Source organism: Solanum lycopersicum, chromosome 7, assembly GCF_036512215.1.
Source record: "Solanum lycopersicum chromosome 7, SLM_r2.1".
In the NCBI taxonomy this organism is placed as follows: Eukaryota; Viridiplantae; Streptophyta; class Magnoliopsida; order Solanales; family Solanaceae; genus Solanum; species Solanum lycopersicum.
The window spans coordinates 66,150,314-66,171,457 of NC_090806.1; the positions used below are offsets into that span (position 1 = coordinate 66,150,314).

Sequence of the window (21,144 nt, forward strand, 5' to 3'; positions counted from 1 at the left end):
GTATCTCTCGCATCAAATTAGTGTATCATGTATAAAATGTATATCATATTAGTGTATCATGTATAAAATGTAATGTATCTTACTTAATGATTAATGTATCTCGCTCATCAGATTAATGTATCAACGCTCATATTATTGTATCAGTTGGAGGGATTTTTGTAATTATAAACTTATAAGCGACAAATGGTAATGTTACCTTAAAAGTATGTGATTTCTGTCATTTGCCCTTAATTTTGATTAAAAGGGTCAGCCCATCCAACGCGTTTAACTCTGTAGCCCGTTAGGGTTGGATCGGATACTCAGCCTATTTTAATAGCTCTAATGATTATAAATATTTTCAAACGAGTGACCAAACACATAACTATTTCCCTCTTTATTTTGTTATGTCTTTCCATGAAACATTAGTAAAAATACTTTCTTAATATTTGTGTACTGTCTAACGACTATAAATATTTTCGACAAGTGATCATTTACGTAACTATTTCCCTCTTTATTTTGTTATATGTCTTTCCATGATATGTATACTGACTAACGACTATAAATATTTTCTGCGAACGACCAAATACGTAACTATTTCCCTCTTTATTTTTTTCTTATATATGTCTATCCATGTAAAAATAGTTTTTAAATTCTTGAGTTTAATTTTTGTATATACACATATAGGTGGGATGGAAGTGACTTCATGAGAAGAATTAAAAACAAGAAGGTATTATTCGTGGGAGATTCATTGAGCTTGAATCAATGGCAATCTTTGGCTTGCATGCTTCATTCTGCCTTTCCAAGTCTTAATTACTCTGTCACCAGAAATGGACCACTCATGTCAACCTTTTCTATACCCGTAAGTGAATCGAGGTGAATTCAGAATTTAAATTTAATGAATTCGTATGATTTGTGAAGGGTATATTATGCATCTTCGTTGTTTTTATTTTTTAAAATTTGAATTTGATGCACTTAAATCGAATATCTATTGAAAATAGGAGGCAGTAATAACTGATAATGTACAAATATACTTTACCTTTCTAAATCTCATCTAGTGACATTTTGCTGAATACGTTATTGTTAATATATAGTATAATTATTTCTTTAATTCATTTTTATTTGTGCGTATTGATTTGAGATAGCTCTCAAGGTGCAATATATTGAATATATATAGTAGACTCAATATTTTGACAAATGATGATAGTTATTAATAAATGATAAATTAACTAGAAATAAGTGATATAAATTATTACAAACTTAACCTCTAATATGGGTAATTAAAAGGGTTGACACATAATAATTGGATAAATTGTGAAGATTTCTTCTTTTTTTAAAAAAATAAAAAAAATAAAAAATTTCCCATGTTTTTGGGGGAATTGCATTTATGAGAGAAAGGGACTTGACCTTACCTCATAAAGCACAACACAAGATAAAAATTGTGAATATTAATTGGGGGAGTTGTATTAAGTTATTGAAATAATAATTTTGTAACACTTTAGAATTTTTTATTATTTATATTATTAGGTTATCAGTTTGGAAGTATAGAGAAATAAAAAATATATATTTCAATTAATCAAATGTAATTATGTATCATACGGATCAACATCGATATTTATTTATATTTCAAGAATTGATAATATAAAATCTCAAGATATACACACATAACTGATCAGGACCAAAAATACTAGATTCAACTGAACTTATTAACTAAAACTAATTTATCTATCCTCTTTTATGCTTAATTTCTCACATTTGTCTTTCAATATAATATTGTTAATGTCAAATTGATAATAATCTCTCTAATAATGTTTTTTTTAAAGAAATTACATTGTTGAATTTATGTAGTCAAAGCAAGTGAGATTGAGTTATGTGAGAAATGCATTGCTAGTAGACATAGTGAAGGAGAAATCAAAAAGAGTATTAAAGTTGGACTCAGTTGCAATTTCTTCAAAGCTGTGGACTGGTTATGACATTTTGATATTTGATACTTGGCATTGGTGGATTCATACGGGAAGAAAACAACCGTAAGTTTTAATTTTTATGAAAAAATATTAGAGATTTTGATGTCTAAATTGAGAACAACATATTATCGTGAGAGTGTCGAGAAGGTAGAATGTATGTAGAGAAAATTGATGGACATGGTGGGTCTAAATATAGGGAGAAAATCGTTTTTGTTTGACAAATATTTTTTTAAAATTGAAACCGATGGATGTATGTCATAATTCATATCGAAATTTATATGATTGACCTCCTGATGGTCTTTCAGAAACAATATATTTGCCTGTACGAGGTAATGATAAGCTCATCATAAACTCTATCCTTTTTAGACCCTTACTTAGTTCAATTTCACTGTTTATGTTATTGTTGTAGACCCTAGTTTATATTCTGTACAAAATAAATATCAACTAAATTGACACTAATTTTACAGATGGGATTTGATTCGCGATGGGAAAATCCTACGTCGAGATATGGATCGTTTAAAAGCTTATGAAAAAGCCTTAATAACATGGGGTAAATGGATTTCCAACAACATTAATTTCAAGAAAACTAAGGTCTTTTTTCAAGGCATCTCACCTGATCATAGCAAGTAAGATTTCAAATATTTCAAACTTTCGTGTCTGATCAAATAATGTCATATGAATTAACATTTTATTTTTTTACAGTGGCACTCAATGGGGTAAAAAATCCAACCAAATGCAATGCAAAGGTGAACAAAATCCAGTAAAAAAACTGAGTTACTCAGGAGGTGAAGATGAAGCAGATATATTATTGGGGAAAATATTGAGCAAAACAAAAAAGCCAATACATATGTTGAAACTCAACAAAATGTCACAATATAGAGTTGATGGTCATCCTTCTATTTATGGTAACCCTAGATATAAAGGAATGGATTGTACACATTGGTGTTTACCTGGTGTACCTGATATTTGGAATCAACTTCTTTATGCTAATCTCATTTAAATTAACAAAATAAACAAAAGCATTATCATATCACCAAACATTTGAAAGAAATGACAAAATTATATATCACAAATATTTGTTACTACTACTCAAGTTGGGAAATATTTTATTTTATATGGTACATCGATCTGATAATACTTAAAAATTTACATTTCATAAACTCGCAAAAAAGGCATCACAACAGAACCAATCCATAACTTCCCATCTTTTTCTTCAATTTCACTTATAGACCTTAATGTCTTGCCTTCAACATCTTCTAGAACTTCCAAAACTTGCCCGTCCTCACTTAGCTTGAGGGCGGTAGGGTGTAGCTCCCCGTCATCTCCCATTTGCTGAGGGTTGAAACTAAACATTCCAAATTTCGAATCTGAAACACTGGGTACTGATCTTATTGCTTGTAACGCGACCCAAAAGTCCCCTTTAGGGTTTATTCTGATGTTGTCCGGGAACCCGGGCAACTCAACAAATACATCATGTGTTCCTACTAAGGGGCCTTTAAGCCAATACCTTAAAATTCTAAAATTTGTAGTTTCAGTCACTAAAACAAACGATTTGTTTTTACTCAACGCAACGCCATTTGCAAAAGCAAGATCACCTAATAAGACTGTTACTTTTTTCGTAGATTTATCATATTTCATCAACCTACCAGTCGTATCACCACTTGAAAACGACGTTAGAAACTGCCAGCGTTGATACTTGGTGCTTGTATCCGTGAAATAAATCACATCATCGTCAATGTCAACGTCATTTGTGAAAACAAGAGGTTTACCTTCGAATTTTTGAACTAATGGAGTTGCTAGTCCACCTTTGGGTCCAACAACTTGTAGACCTAAATACGCGTCTGCAATGTATAATTCACCTGTTTTTGTATCGAATCGTAAGCCTAATGGCCTACCACATATATGTTCCATTTTAGGAGCGAATGGTGAGGTACAATCCCTTCGATGAGAAGAAGTGACCGCGAATTCAGCCCAAAATAATCGATTATTTGACCCTAATTGCAACTTGAGAATGCGTCCATCGGCTACTCCTATGTATGGACCTTCGCCATTTGGATCGAACGCAACACTCTCCGGTCCAATCGACCCATTAAGATGGATAATTTTCGATTTTGAGAGAACGTTTTGAGTTTTCTCAAAGGCTAAATTTACTGAAACAAGTTGTACAACGATAATCAACAATAGTATATTTGAAGCATTCATGGATGGAAGAATGTCTTTTTTTTTAATTTTTTTTTGTGTGTATGTGATGATATATGTCCAATATTTCTTCTTTTTATAGGACATATATTTGTGTTTATAGGCTTATACGGACAGACATTTAAATGTGGACAAAGTCATACACAGAGAGTAAACCGTAGACAATTTAATTAATGTTAAGATGTCCCACGCGAGAAGAAGAAAGAGAATTTAACCTCTTTAAATAGACTTTGACAAACGGTCTCTCATTAGCTAGTTTTTAGGGTTGAGTTAGGTCACATGTCATATCTTGACATGATATCAGAGTCAAACTCATCCCAATTTATTGTTCATCGATAATGGATCCCCGTTTAGAAGTGTTCACGCTCCAATTGAGGTTTGGGCATGCCCACACCAGCAGTGGCGGATTCAGAATATAAAGGTTGTGGATGCTCACTTCCAAGTGTAAAATTCGATGGAAAAAATTTTAAAAAAGAAATGCTACTGGCGCGATTCAAACCGCCGCCAATGGCTTCGCGCACCTCTTATTGCAGAGGTTTAAACCAGCTCACGCACAACTACTTTTGTTCTATGAATGCTCATTTAAATTATAATAACATATGTATCATATTATATATATATATATATAAAATTTCGGAAATTAATGGGTGTTCAAGCACTCACGTCTGACTTATTGGGTCTGCCCCTGCACACCAGTAGAGGAATGAGAATAATTTGTTCTTGTTATATGCCCAAGTGTCATATCTTAAAAATTACCCCCTCTGTTTCAAAAAAGAGTAGTCCAGTTTGACTTGACACAAAGTTTAAGAAAATAAAGAAGACGTTTGAATCTTGTGGTACTTTAAAATTACTAAACATATCACGTAAAAGTTGAAGTAATTAAAGTGTTATCAAAGAAGAAAATGAATTATTCTTTTTTAAAAAACAAAAAACAAAAAATAAAAAATTGAATCAATTCTTTTTGAAATGGAGAAAATATTAATGGGGTCAGAAGGCAAGTGGCGTTATATAAAATAATTGGTCAGATCGATTGAAAATTACTTGAATGCAAAAGAATAAACAAGTAGGGTTACTTTGTTCATAGTTAGGTATGATTACTATTATTCGTTATCTACGATTTGAAGACGAGCATTTATAGTTTTTCGGTGGGATTTTTTCGAAGTTATCTACGGAACGTATATTTTATCCTCCTTGAATTTTATTTGTAGAATTTCATGAATAGATTATACTGAATATAAAATTGGATTAGTTAGACTCGATTTCATTTTTTTTTCTATTTCGGTTCTTTAGTATGATAGTATGAGCTGATTAATGAGTTATTTTTCTAAAATTCAAAAGGGCTATTTTTTAATTTTTTATTTTCGAATAAAACTTTAAAATGTGACTTATTCAATTGTGAGATTTTACTGGATATGTTATTGATGTTGTTATTTTTGTTAGTATGTACAGAATATCAAGCCGAATTAATTTGACTTGATCCATTTTTTTCTAATTCGATTCTTTGGTATAAGCTTGATTAATGGGTTATTTTTCTGCTCGTAAAATGAATTATTTTTAAAAAATTTATAAGGGCTATTTTTTTTTCTGAATAAACTATAAAATACAAGTTTGATATTTTCTATTTACTTTTTTTTTTAATTCGATATTTTTTAAGTCCTCAAATTAACAGACTTATTCAAACTGGATTAAATTTTTTATTTTTAAAATGGGCTCCAAAAATCTTAATATAACCCTAATAAATTTCGAGTTATGCCAAATCGACCCAACGTGCCCGGCAAATGCGGTTGTAATTGACCTATTTATTGGTAGGCCAAAGGTAACTATTTGAACTGTATTGTAATTATTTTATGGTAGGCCAAAGGGTAGCTATTTTGAACTGTATTGCCATAATTAGTCATGGGTTATAATGATGAGAGAAAGGGTGTCATTTATTTATCGATTTTATTATTTAGATCTGATATATTTTTTCATTTCTTATTATAAAAGTGATTTATATATGTTTTTATCATTATAAAAATGATTCATATATTATTTTTATCGTTCCAAAAGTGAAAAAAATACCTATAAATTAATTGTTTTAGCTTTTAGTTTTTCTTTTCTAAAAGAAAATCTTGATTTTGATCTTTTCACACATAATTTAATTTTTTATTATTATTTGAGTTTTCTTAAATTTGTTTTTCTTTCCTTGTCTAGTGTAAAAATAACAGAAATAAAAAGAAAGAAATGTGTAATGGAAAAATATCTAAAAGTTAAAAAAATATTTTTTTTGCCTTAATATTGTAAGTTAATTTTATATTTTTAAAAAATAATATTTGACGCATTTATAATAATTTTATAAGAAAATAAATGAAAAAAATAAATTTAACCATCAAAATAATAAATTAAAGTAATCAATGAATAAAAACGGCGAAAAGAAAAAAAATTGCGTGAGAAGTACCCCTACATTGATTATCTTTTTTAATTAAAGATATTTAAAATTATTTTTTTCACTTCCTTTAGAACGAAAGAGTTGTGTGAGTCATTTGTATGGTAATATGAGTATATATATGAACTACTATCATAACGATGAGGATATCAACTCTAAAAAGCAAAGTTACGACGTATCAAATTTTTTCCCCTATAATAAGTAATAAAGGTAGTAGTAAAAATATACGAAGATTATTATTTTTGCGAGTTTTATATTTTAACTATTAGATATTGATATTTTCTAATAAATTATCACCAACTATTTAACAATATGCTAACGGAGACAATTAGTGTAGTTGTAGTCAATAGCTAGCGGATTTAAGATTTTCACTATGAATGTTCGAAAAATAAAAATATAATATTTAAAATTTGAACTTGAAACCTCAAAGTAAATTGCAAAATGTCTGAACCACTAAGTCAACATCTAACTTATGTTCAAGAAATTAAAAATCTATATATGCATAATTACATATACGCATGAAATTTTAAAAAATATCTTACATATGGTATAACTTTTTATCGAGGGAGTTCGAATGAACCCCTCACGATCCTCTACATCCACACTTGGGCTTAGCAGTGATTTTATCAACAAACGCTCTCTCTGTTCAATTTGTTTATCCTACTTTAGAAGTATATTTTTTTTACTTAAATTTTGTATGAAACAGAAAGAAATACTCTTTCCGTTTTAAAATGAATGTCCATATTTCCTTTTTAGTTTATTTAAAAAAGAATGACCCTTTTTCTTTTTTGGCAATACATTAACTTGAACTTTCTACATGACATGTTTAAGACTACAAGATTAAAGGGCATTTTGGTACATTTGACATAACTTTAATTTAGAATCACAAGATTAAAAAGTCTTCTTTAATTTTTTAAACTCCGTTCGAAATCAAACTAGATAATTTTTTTTAAACGGAAGAAATAATAAATTTGAAGCATTAGTTCATAGAGCATAGGTGTTTAATTTTCCAGTGATGAGAATTATGTCCTAAGTTATATTTTTTTAGGAGCTAATTGTACGCATCAAGTTGATTTGACTTTTAATCATATTGGACCTTAAAGTTATATAGTAATATCCTACGTACAATATATATATATATACAGATTTAGTACTGGACAAGTTAGTAATTATTGTCAGAAGGTAAGCAAGTGGTATTTAATTAGTCTATCCAAAAATTAAATGCATCCATATTGAAGATAAAACAAGTTAGTAAAAAGAAAAATTATTGTAATATGTTGTTATATCTAGGATTAGAGAATATAAATATAACAAATCGAAATTTTATGTGATTGATTATTTGAAAAATAGAGAATTTTTTAATTTTTAGATTCAATGGGCGAAAGAATATCATATGAAATTTATGAAAGTCCTTAGTTTGAATCCTTGAATCAGGGTTTAAAGTTGAGAAACTCTGGCTTTTTGTTTGAAAGAACTAAGATTGATTCTAGTTGTCTAGGTCTTCCTAAATTTTCCTTAATTTAATTGAGAATAGGTTAAAATGATATAGTAAGGTGTATTTGGTATAAGAAAACAATTTTTAGAAAAATAAGTGCATTGTTTTAGTTATGTGTATTTTCTTGAGTTTAGTATGCGATTAAAAAATATTTTTTTAAAAAAATATTTGATTTCTATATATCTAAAACAAAACTATAAAGATGGGTCGAGGTGGGTGGCCGGGGATGGGGTATGGTGTGGTGGGGGGCAGGTACTGAGGGTGGAGTCGATGATTGTGAGGGTCGAAACGAGACAGTGCGATTTTGTTTTCACTACTTGCATAAAATATTTGATTTCTATATAACTAAAACAAAACTATAAAGATGGGTCGAGGTGGGTGGCCGGGGATGGGGTATGGTGTGGTGGGGGGCAGGTACTGAGTGTGGGGTCGATGGTTGTGAGGGTCGAAACGAGACAATGCGATTTTATTTTCACTACTTGCATTTTCGAGCTAAATTTTCTTTAAAAAAAATATTTTCCTAAATTTTTAACCAATAAAACAAGAAAAAGTCGAAAAACATTTTTCACGCCAAAACACACCCTAAACCTAAAATAATTAAATAAAAGTCCTACATAGATATTCAAAAGAATATTTCTCTCTCTATCAAATTCATACAATAAATAATTTTACATATCTTTTCAAAGTTCCATCAATAACAAGTCAAATTCATATTATTAAATATTCGAAATAATATATGTTATGTCAAAGCCCAACAAAAAACTACTTCACATTATTATATTTAAATGTACGTACAAACATTTAAACGTGAATCTCAAATCATATAGAAAGTAGATACTAGACAAGTTATTAGTTGTCTTCATAAGCCAACTACCAATTCTGCTATAATTTACTTTTCTGATTGATATACATAACAACAAGCAAGTGGTATATTTAATAATGATACAGTCGGTTAGTAATATTATTCGCTCTCTTTGTCTAGGTTCGCAAAAATTTTAAAATGTGTCACTAGTTGGTAAGATATGCTTATTTATATATTCAATATCTCTCCCGAATCCTGTGTTTTGTCTATGTGAGACTTCTTATCTTAAGATGGAGTTTCACGTACAGTGCCCTCTCTATGTATTGGACCCAACGCCTTAAACTCTGTTGAATTCAGGCCTGCATCGACAAGACTCGTGAGTGACTTTGATTTCATTTCTAATGATCTAGTCCGCTAGTGATATCGTCAGCTATGGGCCTAAGCCCACATGACTTTAAAACGCGTCACTAGTTGATAAACACGTTACATCAAGGTAGAACAAAGAGTTACAATAATACATTTCTCGCTATTAAATAGCAAAACATCGAGATATGCTCAAATTTATCTAGATAATTTTTGTTTTACGTGAGCGCATGAAATCGTGCATAGATTTTAATTGGAGATTGTTGATGATTTCAATTGTAAAGCATATTTATTTATATTCAGGTAGTCTGAGATTTCATTTCTCTTTTTCTTTCTATTATTTGACAATATGAATAGTAATTCATCTTAGATAGTTTGTAGATTTCTTACCTCGTATTATATCTTATTTTCTACAAGTGTTGGGTGGTTTATGATGTCTTCTAAGGGAAGAAACCATTGTTATTGTTTAATACTTGGCATCCTTAGCTATCTTGCTCATAATGTAATCGATGTCATTTAGATTCATTTGCATTTTAGATTAGGGAGTGTCTTACTAAAGAAATGAAGATATCACTAATTTAGTCTTAAAAGCTGATGCTTTATGAATCTATATGAAAAACAGGAAAAAATTTACTAAATCCTACACTCAAATTTCTGTAGATCATCTACCAGCTTTTGATCCTTTATGAACGATCCATTTGTAAGTTCACCCTCAATATTATTCATCTACAAAGTTTTATTGAGATTGAAAACTTCATATGTTTCCTTTCAATAAATGATATTCAACATTTTTTTCTTCACCTTCCATATAGAAAGAAGTAAAAATTGTGCATCAATGTCATTCATCGAGAGGAAACATATTATCAATCTTAGCACTAACTATCTAGACGAATAACATCGAGGATAAACTTAGTAATGTGACCTTTATATATGAAGGACAAAGTTTGATCGATGATCAACCTAAATTCGACTATAGGGATTGGTAAGTTTTTTCTTGTTTCCTAAAGAGTTTCATCAAGCACCCACTCTATAAATACACTAGTAATACCTCAATTCTTTGATAAGACGATTTTTATCACAACTTCTTTAAAAGGCAAACACATCATAAAATAAGAAACAATATAAGGTAAGGAGTCTACAAACTATATGGAGAAATATTCTGTAAAATATTTGTATGAAACTACTATTAACATTGTCAAATCAATTAAAGAACAAAAAAAAATTGGAAGAAAAGTCGATTGGAGTCCAATGGTGAATTACATTGTTAGCTAGGGCTTTTTCTTATACAAACAATGATGCCCAGAGAATGGATTTTGAGGAAGAAGAAGAAACTTTTTGCTCTTTTTTTTCGAAGGCTATTATGTGTGAGTCTCTAACTTCACACATAATAATTTGTTTACACTCTATCTTTGACAAGATATATATAGTCTAACCTTGCGTACATTTTATGCTTCTATCTTGGACTATATATATATATATGTATTCTTTGACTAGATATATTAGTGTATGATTAATAGTCTGCGTATATTCTACTCTTTTTTTTTTTTACCGAATACATATATGTTTAAAACTTAAGTACATTCTTTTCTCTTATCTTTGACTAAATATTTATATATTTTACCTTTCTTTGACCTCTGACCTTTGACTAGATATTTTATTGTTACAATATGAGTAATGATTATTTTCCATTCAATATATATAAATAATAACTTGTTTTTACCTCTAATGATTAAATATTTATGTGTTTTTCATTCAATATTCCTTTGTAGATAAATCCTATTTTAAAATGGTCAAAATAATAATATAATAATTAGTATTGAATTCATGAAATATAACAAATAGTTTTGTAATGTTATTTTTATGATTTTATTGTATGTCATTAATACTATTGCAAGTGTTATTTAGTGATGTAAGGTTTTTTTAATGATTTTATTTATATAAGTAGAAAAAGAAATGAAATGAAACAAAAAAAAAGATCAAATAAACGTAAAATCATTGATGAGATAATTTCCTAGTATCTTTTTTATTTTTTAGCGTTTGTGCTTTTCTTTTCATATACTTTTCTTTAGTATATAATTATTTAATTTTCTATTTAACTTCAAAATTTTAATATTTAAGTTATTATTCAAAGAAAAAAGATGAGAGAAGATATAACACTTGCAATAACAATAACATTGATGCCACACAATAAAATCATAAAAGTTAATATTTGAAATTATTTTGTTATATTTCGTAAATTCAATACTAATTATTATTTTGACCATCCTAAAATAAGTGTTATATGTATAGGAATACTGAATGAAAAATACATAAATATTAAATCATTTGATATAAAAATAAAATAAATAAAAATAGCTTTTTGATATTGAATGAGGAAAGACCATTAACCATAATATAACAATCACATATCTAGTCAAAGGTCAAACAAGGATTAAATGTATATATATTTAGTCAAAAATAATAGTGTAAAATGTACACAACTATCAACCATATTACAACATTAATATATATGTTATTTAGTCAAGAAGGATTAAATATACATATATCTGCTCAAAGATAAGAGCGTAAAATATACGCAGATTTTGCCTATATATATTCCACCAAAGATGGAAGTGTAGAATATACACAAACATAGTACTATGTGTGAAGCTAAAGACTCACACATAGTAGTCTTAAAAAAAAATAGCAAAATTTCCTCCTTCTTTCTCAAAATTTATTTTCTAGGCTTTATTATTGATGCATGAAAAAAACCCTAATAGTGCCAATTCACTCTTCCTGGACTCTATTCCTTTTTCCCTTGAGTATAGGTAAATTTTTATTTAATCTATTGATATTGTTTATTATTTTGAGGTAATATATATTAAGACATTGATTGTTTGCTTGTATGCATATAACATTTGCTTAATTTTATTTGAAAGTTTACCCCTTTTGTTCTTCTCGGTCCGATTTGCATGCTATCCTTTTTTTTATATATATAAATTGTTTTAGTGAATCGTACCATCAACTTTAACTTCCTTTTATAGTTCATTCAGGAATACCCTAAATGATTTGGCTAATTTGTCACAGTAGACGAATATTTTGCAAATTCGTAATGATACACCTATATAGAATATATTTTCTCAATTCCTCTAAAGAGATAAAATCGAAATTGCTTATTCTAAATTAAGATTAAAGACTTGAAGAGTCCAAAATGTGTCCTATAACTAAATCACTCATAAAAGGTATTTAAATTTTATTTACTATTTTTTAAAAAAAAATAATTACTTTTTCTTATTGGTCACTGTTATGCTATAATTACAAAGGTTCTTAAAGGTTTTCAAATTTTAATGCTAGTAAAGCTATGATTTGATGTTCTAAATCTAGCAAATGCAACAACTTCTATGTAATTATGTTTATTTATTTTATTATTTAAAATAAATAGATTTTAATAGAAGCAAATTGAAACTGCTTGAAAATATTTATTATTTTTCTTTTTGGGTTGAGCTCTATGAAACAAAGGAAATTTGAACAAAAACGCAGGGTACAAAAAAGGGCTAGATTTGAAGAGATGAGATATAGACAACCTATTTTATGAAATAATTTTAGATTTGTCAATTTTTTGTGGTTATTTAATTTATTTTGATCCTCGATAATTCTTGAGTATGATTTGAATTGTATTTGTGTATCAAAATAATTTGTTCATTTAAATATTGACACCATTTACTAAATCTTTTGTGTAGTACTTAGTATATCAAGTAAAATTAACTATCCATATAACATACATATTAATATGAAATTGTTGATGATGTCATGCAATGAACCATTATTTCATATTCATATAGTTTAGGGTTTCATTTCTTTTATTCTTCATCGATTTGACAATGTAAATAACAGTTCAATCTCAATAATTTGGAGATTATCTTAGTGTTGATCTCCATATAGTTTGGAGCTTCATTTTCTTATATTGTTTCTTATTTTTTACATGTGCTTAATGGCTTATAATGTCTTTTACGGGAAGAAACTATTGTCAAAGTTTATCTTTTAGATCATTAGCAACCTTCCTCATGATATAATTGATATTATTTTGATGCCTCTGCCTTCTAAAGATGTTGTGAGGACAAACATCTATCAAAAATATGAACTTATCACTTTAGTATATTTATAGAGTTGTCACTTGATAGATCTCAATAGGTAAAAAAAAATTATGTGGAGTAAAATCACTTTTGTTTTTCAAAGAGATCTTCAAACGTCAACTCTGTAAGTCTACACCGGTGATATCTCCATTACTTTGACAATGCACTTTCCTCACAACATCTTTGCAAGGTAAAAGCATCAGAATGATATCAATTACATTTTGAGAAAGATTGCTAAATAAAAGATGTCTGATCCATTAAACTTCGAGAATGCGTTCTTCCCTTATGATACATCATAAATCATCCAAGACTTGTAGAAAATAAGAGATAGTACGAGGTAAGAAATCACCAAACTAGATGGACAGTACTGAAATGATCTTCAAACTATCTAAATGTAATTATTATTCATATTAACAAAGATTTCATGTGCATCACCTAAAGCAAAACTTGTATACATTGATATAAGTAGATCTCGATCTTTTGATAAGAAATTTAAATTGAAAAGTGAGAAAGAAACGTTGATGTACGTAGTATCATAACTCTTTGTTGTGCCTTGTCTTAATGGCTATTTTAGAACATGAGCATTGCTTGAATGAATGTTTTGATTAGTTTGTTTTCATTACATGTTTAAAGATTTCTACATTTATTGTCTGCTCATAAATAAGTTATTGAAGAGTTTTTGGATGGTTTTGAACTTGTCTGCTCATATATTACCTCAATCACATCTATTAAATGTTGCATATATACCTTCATTGTCTACAAAAGTTGCATAGTTGCCCTTTTCATTTATATTTTTTGAGTTCAATTTTTTTTTTATCTTAAACTATTTTTTTTTAATTTCTAAAAATATCACACGACTTTAAAACAATCATTTCACCCCTTTTAAACCCTTTTCGATTTCAGACAAATTAAAAAAGCAAATTCCTCTTTTGTTTTGAGTCAGTTTTAGGCCAGTTCAGATGATAATTCAGGTAAAAACAAGAACAACTGATAATTAAAAAGTATTTTGATAATTTGCGAGTGAGTAAGAAAAGTAAAAGCATGATAGTTTTGATAGATAACTTTAAAAAACATGACATCGCAGATGTGTTTTTGACTATTATTAATTATAAATAAGCAGAATGCTCCAATGTACAAATCATTTCTTAATGCCAATAAATGAAAAGAACAATCTATATATCTAATATAAAGGTGAAACATAGATAAGGTGATGTTCGTAGGCCGACAATTTTTCTGGATAGGTCGAACTATTGGAAGAAAATAGAAAAGGAAGACCGAGTGGGATCAAAGAAACTAGCGGGCTGATCACTAAATAGATACAAATAGGTGCAAATTCTGACATCACCACTCTATAACCTCTATTCATATTTATCTTTTTTCTCTTTTTGAGAGTTTTTCCATTAAATATATTATTTATTAAATAAAAGATTCAATCATATATATTTACAATTCTAATTATATTTAATGAGTTACAAAAAGACCCTCCATCCATTCATATTTCCTACTTAATAATATGTCTCTTCAACTCCTTTTCTAATTGTTCTTATCGATTCAGATCTATAAATAACAATCATCCATGAATATGTTGAATATAGAAAAAATAGGGACATGATATGTTCTGCACTTTGATGAATTTAAAAGATACATTCTTTAACAGATTCATTACAAAGAGATGATCACACTAGTTTAATACAAGTTCATCAAACGAAGAAGGCAAAACTTAATTATGTTGAAAGATTTATCTGATTATATTAGTACAAAGTATGACTGTTTTCAATATTTTAAAGATTTATTAATGTATTATTTATGCATGATAGATATATTATCTATGGTATATTTCTCATAGTTACTAGATATTGTTATGCTTAGAAATCTATATATAATATAAAGAAGATAATAGAAAAGTGAAGTTGCGCCGCCCTTTGGCCAAGAATTCTATTTATTTTTATTTCTCAATTTTTCATATTTTTCTACTTACTTATTATTGTACAAAAAAGAATAAATATATCAATTACTACTCCTCTATTTATTGTTGTACTTAAATGTCTCAAAAATTATTTATACTCATTATTACAAGAAATTAAAAGTCTTAATATTTACTACTTCAATCTTTCAAGATATTTGTCTTTTTTTTAATTGTATTTTTTTCCCTATTTCAATTTTTTAAACACAATGAAGTAATAAAAAAAAAAAAAAAAGGTGATTTGCTTGCTCCTTTGATAAAACTGACACCCAACAAACGTTGAATAGTTCATAAGTTTTTTTTGTCTTCATTATTTTATTTATTATAAAAATTTTACCTTCATAACTTATACCTATTGAATTTCTACTTTAATTAATATTGTTAATTCATTTCCTTAAAATCTTAACTTCATAACCCCCAACTATTTAATTCCAAAATATAAGATAACTTATGATATTCCTTCAATTTTATTTATATAAATTCATATTTTTTGTTATATAAGATTCTTACTCAAGATCATTATTTTTATTCCATATTTCAAATAGTAATATTTTCTATATTATTAGTTTGACTCCATGAAAAGACTCTTGGATGTGGATATATAGGTGCCGGATAAAAGCAAAAATAATTGCACGTAATTTTTATTTCGTTTTTGTTTTTGTGATTTAGGACTTGACAAATTTGTGTTGTTATTTTTTTCTTTTTGCTTACTTTTTCATACTATATATTTTTTAAATTTAGTTTATTATAAAAATTTTAATCATAGTAAATTACATTCTTTATTTAGGTTCAAATTAATTATTTGTAACTTTGTCTGACAAAGTTAACTACGCAAACAGACGATCAAATTTTACTACTCATAACTCAAAAGAAATGCATATTAAATATTGAAATAAGCAGTTCTTGAGTGTTTCTTATAAGGAAAAATCATTTATATTTTTCTTAAAATTTGCTCATTTCTTCTATATTTAAAGAATTGCCAAAAAAATAATATAAGATACATACAAAAATTAGCAATAATGATTTATGTAGATGATAAAAAATAAGAGATAAGTATTTATTTAGACAACGATGAAAAATAAGAGAAAAACAAGTACAATGAAAGAATCAAATATAAAAGAAGAAATGAAATACAAATACTTATCTCTTTTTCCTCCTATTTTTATTCATGACTTTCTTTTTCGAATAAAAGGAAGATTTATCGAACATTAAATTTATCATTTAACAAATATAAGAAGACAAAAAAAAACAAGTCCATAAATATATTTATTCGCATTATATGTATCAAACATCATAACATATGGATCTTTTTCTTATAAATAAATTAGCTTTTAAATTTTGAAAAATATTTAATAATAAAAATGTAAATTCACTTAAGCTCTAATTCTACAAAAATATTTGTATGGTGATTTTATCATTTTCTTATCTGTATAGTTAATCTTTTATTTCTTCTTTCAGAATTAATTTTAAATAAATTTACATATATATTTTTTATAACTATGCGGAATCGGGACCAAATCTCCTAGTAACAATAAAGACCGAATATTATAATATGTTAAAATAGATCAAAAATAAATGTTAGGCAACTACCAAATTTGAGGCAGTATAATTTTGCATTAATAATCTGCTGCAATGTAAATGAAAAAATTAAACAATTTTTTTTGAGATATTAAAATAATTATTTTTTCAATAATAACATAGTAAAATCACCATATTAGAAACTTGAAAAATGACATAACTTGACTTGTATATAACTTAAATTACTCATAGCGCGACCTTGTAAAGGACTTAAACTTATAATTCATAAACTCCCAAAAAAGGCATTATAACAGAACCAAACATCAACTTGTCATATATCTCATGAACTTCACTTATAGACCTCAACGTCTTGCCTTCAACATCTTCTAGAACCTCCAAAACTCGCCCGTCCTCGCTTAGCTTGATTGCTGTAGCGTGCAGCAGCCCTCCACGTAACAAATTGTTAAATTTTTGCGCGATGAATCGGAGCTTCAACAATTCATTTCCCATTTCCGAATTTGAAAAACTCGATTGTGATCTTATTGCTTGTATAGCTACCCAAAATTCCCCTTTCGAGTTCATTCTAATGTTGTCCGGAAACCCTGGCAACTCAGCAAATGTATCATGTGTTCCCTCAAGAGGGCCTTTAAGCCAGTACCTCAAAATTCTAAAATTAGAAGTTTCAGCTACTAGTACGAATGATCGGTCTTTGCTCAAAGATACACCGTTCGCAAAAGCAAGGCCTCTTATTAGTATTTCAGTTGTTTTGGTTGATTTAGTATATTTCATTAGCCTGCCAGTCGCGTCTCTGCTTAAAAGAGAGTCGACAAATTGTCTGCGTTGGTACCTTGTGCTTGTGTCGGTGAAGTAAATCACATCGTCTTGATCATCAATATCAACGTCGTTTGTGAAGACGAGAGGCTCACCTTCTAATATTTGGACTAACGGTGTAGCTAATCCTCCTTTTGGTCCAACAACTTGGAGCCCGAAATAGGCATCAGCAATGTAGAGTTCCCCTGTTTTTGTATCGAATCGTAAACCTAATGGCCTCCCACATATATGCTCCATTTCTGGTGCAAAAGGCAGTGTACAACTCTCCCTTTGAGAAGAAGTGACTGCAAAATCAGCCCAATGTGATCCTTGAAACTTGAGTATTCGTCCATCGGCTACGCCTATGTATGGGCCTTCACCATTTGGATCGAAAGCAACACTCTCTGGTCCAATTGCTCCATTAAGTTGGATGATTTCGGATTTTGAGAGTACATTTTGGGATTTCAACGCATTTTCCGAATCATCAAAGGCTAAATTAACTGAGGAAAATAACGCTACAGTAGCAATGAACAACAATAGTATATTTGAATCATTCATTGAACGGAAAATGATTTTCTGGTGATGAGATTATGTACAAGTTTTCTTCTTTTTTATACATACAAATTTAGTTGATAAGTTAGTTATTGTTGCAGAAGCAATGGTATTTAATAGTTGTCTCTACTACAATTAGCCCACAAATATTTAGTGACAGTAAAGTAATAATTGCCACTACATTAATAACTAAATGCTGGCCATTGAATGTAGAGATAATTGTCCGAAGAGATAGTGATAACACTTACATACATTCTCAAACAATATTTGTGTACGATTTCACGGAATATATTATAGTTATTGTTACCAGAAACTACATATATACACACTCCATAACCTTAACATAATTTGGCCAAGTTTTATATTAGTTACCTGAATTGGCCTTATCTTTTTTCTTATGTTCAAATTCTTTAAAGCTTTTGTCGATTGATTCTTGAATAGAACACAAATGCTTCTCTCTCGATTCGAGTTCAGTGAAGCAACACATTGCATATCGAAAATATATCAAGGGTGTATCTAAATTTAGTTAATCAAGTACAGAAATATTTTTAAGACGGTTTGTTTTAGGAGATTAGGGCTACTAATCAAGACACTTTCAAATTAGGGATTGACTTGCGGATAAAAGAATAATTTTAATTTTTAACCAAATGTATTTATATAAATTTAATTTTTAACCAAGTGTATTTATTAAGTAAAACAAATGTGTGTAAGGAATGTGATTAGCCGTTTTATTATCTCTCGGTCCACTTTTATTTTTCATCATGTCTTCTTCTAAAAAAAAAATCAAATTATAAAATTTTTTACTAACATATATTTTCATCAATATAAAAATTTACAATTTATAATTTTATTTGTATAATTTTTAATATTTAATCTTTTTATTAAAAGTATCACATCAATATAATATAATCTAATCTAATTTTGAAAATTAATAAAATTGGCTTTTTTGAAAACACAAGAGCGAATATTAATTAACTACGAAGCGACGTTCTCCTAATCTTCAATGTCACCGGCGGAGTTTCTTGTCGCCGGCAGGATGTTATTGCCATGCTTCAGGCTCTCTCACTTCTTCTTCTTCCGCAAACTCCATTATTAGGTTTCACGGGAAAGCCCCAACAGTGCGCAATTCGCCCTTCCGGATTCCACTCTGATTTTAGGTAAGTCTTTAACTAATCTAGAGGCATACAATATTTTGATTTCCTGCTGAGTTCAACCTTCTATTTTTATTTTTGATGAATTTGTCTGCATGTTTTTTCCTGTTCCCAGACTCCATGTTTGCTTGTATATGTAGCTTTTGCTCTATTTCATCGGAAAGTTTGCTCCTTTTGTTCCTCTCTAAAACTGAAAACTAAGTATATTTGTAAAATATGAGTTTTTGTATTTATTTGGGACGAATAAAATACAAGTATTGACAGCTTTCACAAAATTGAATGTAAGTTTATTTTTAGAACCGAATCTAGTGAAGTCACTCTGTTGTTTAACTTATGAAAAGTCTATCAGAGATAAATGAATTAAATAGTTGGTTTTGGGAGAGTTGGAAGCTGTATATAGTTTCTCAACATGCTAATCATCCTCTTCGCTATCATGCACTACTTCGATGCAATCATTTTCTTACTCCACTTCCTCTTCTTTTGGATTTTTGGCCCCAACCATAATCATCATAATTAAGTCTAGGGTTCTCCGCAGTCTCCCTAATCTCTTTGAGAAAACTGCTCGTTTTATTTGACAACAATATGGCCTCCCAATAGATGGATAATAATCTAGTGTTTCCGTCAATGCTTTAAAAGTTCTTTTCCCTCTTGAATTGTTGAATATAATGGACAAGAAGGTAGTTTGGGACCCCATGGAAAATACCAAATACTGTGAAAGAGTTGATATTTAGTTGGAAGAGTGTGAGGAGAAGATGAAGAAGGGCTTGGAACATGGTTATGCTTTCTTTAGTCCAGGTTGTTTGGAGATTGAGAGAAATAGGAGAGATTTTGAAGGAGCTGAGTCAATTTCTCTCAGTTGAGGATTAGTTTCTGATCCCTTATTTTCTTTTGGTGTAAACAGAAAGGTCCCAGTTGTATAGTTGTATAGATGAGGGGGTGGAGTTCGTAGAGAAATATGTTCTGTAGATTCTTTTCTTTGTGGTGTAATCCTTGTATATGGCCAGTTTGACCATATTCATGAATGATATACTAATACTTTGACTTGAAAAAAAATACAAACAATCCAGTGTCACGTAAAAGAGTCATCAGATGGTAGAGAATTACCTGATCATAACAGGCTTAAACTAAACACCAGTGGCTGTTGGAAAGGAAACTTGGGGAAGCTAGCTGCTAGAGGTCATTATTTAAGGGTCGACTGAATTCAGCCCTGTGGAAAGGAATTCAATGGTGTGTTCAAAATTATATGTTGGATGTGATCTTTGAAACATACTCTTTGTTTTCGTTATAATTGCATTCATTAGTCGTTGTCCCATAATAAATTCCAGATTAGAAATTGCTAATTGTATATATAACAGACTCTTTAGCTAACGTTGGAGAAACTGGAAATCCTCTCTACTTTGTTCACTGTAATCGTCTCTTTGCCATGACAAGTTAGAGCTACACTAGAACGGATTGCATATCATTATTTGTACTCTCTTTTTCCCTTCTGCTCTCTCATTCACATAAAGACTTTGGGGTCGAAAAATGTTTATGGAGTTTAAATGCCTTGTGTTTTTAAGGGTCTTCACCACCCCAATGTAAGACTTGGGGTCAGAAAACTATACTTCACTTCTTCAGTACCTGTAATGACTTCACCCACTCCAATGTAAACTGACTTGAATCCTATCTTGAAATGTTGACATGTCCGATGAACATTTAACACATAAATGTGTACACAATTTTTCATTTTATAAAATGATACACACACCTTGACAATCTTTTTAACCTTCAATGATTCGTTAAGTATAATTTTTTTAACAGATGGTAATGGTGTA

General features: G+C 29.1%; 3 protein-coding genes across 19 annotated transcripts in view; 1 reads left to right on the top strand and 2 right to left on the bottom strand.

Moving 5' to 3' along the window:
* Positions 1 to 3,004: 3,004 nt before the first annotated feature.
* On the bottom strand, positions 3,005 to 4,187 carry LOC543656 (uncharacterized). Its single transcript, NM_001247537.2, has one exon. It carries the CDS (start codon positions 4,140 to 4,142, stop codon positions 3,087 to 3,089), a length of 1,056 nt encoding a protein of 351 aa, NP_001234466.2. The 5' UTR covers positions 4,143 to 4,187; the 3' UTR covers positions 3,005 to 3,086.
* Positions 4,188 to 15,991: 11,804 nt separating this feature from the next.
* Positions 15,992 to 19,119, bottom strand: LOC101259266 (protein STRICTOSIDINE SYNTHASE-LIKE 10-like). Its single transcript, XM_004243195.5, has one exon. The coding sequence runs from the start codon at positions 18,183 to 18,185 to the stop codon at positions 17,094 to 17,096; it is 1,092 nt and encodes a 363-aa protein (XP_004243243.1). The 5' UTR covers positions 18,186 to 19,119; the 3' UTR covers positions 15,992 to 17,093.
* A 76-nt stretch (positions 19,120 to 19,195) lies between these two features.
* Positions 19,196 to 21,144, top strand: part of LOC101258972 (F-box/FBD/LRR-repeat protein At1g13570) — a 31,201-nt gene continuing 29,252 nt past the window's right edge. For all 17 annotated transcript variants that reach the window (XM_010325352.3, XM_026032117.2, XM_010325353.3 and 14 more), the window contains exon 1: positions 19,196 to 19,336. The gene's annotated coding sequence lies outside the window, so the exon portion shown is untranslated. The remainder of the gene's footprint in view (positions 19,337 to 21,144) is intronic.

Excerpts from the sequence above, each read along its gene's own strand:
- LOC101259266 (XM_004243195.5), bottom strand. The coding sequence starts at position 18,185 with ATGAATGATTCAAATATACTATTGTTGTTCATTGCTACTGTAGCGTTA.
- LOC543656 (NM_001247537.2), bottom strand. The coding sequence starts at position 4,142 with ATGAATGCTTCAAATATACTATTGTTGATTATCGTTGTACAACTTGTT.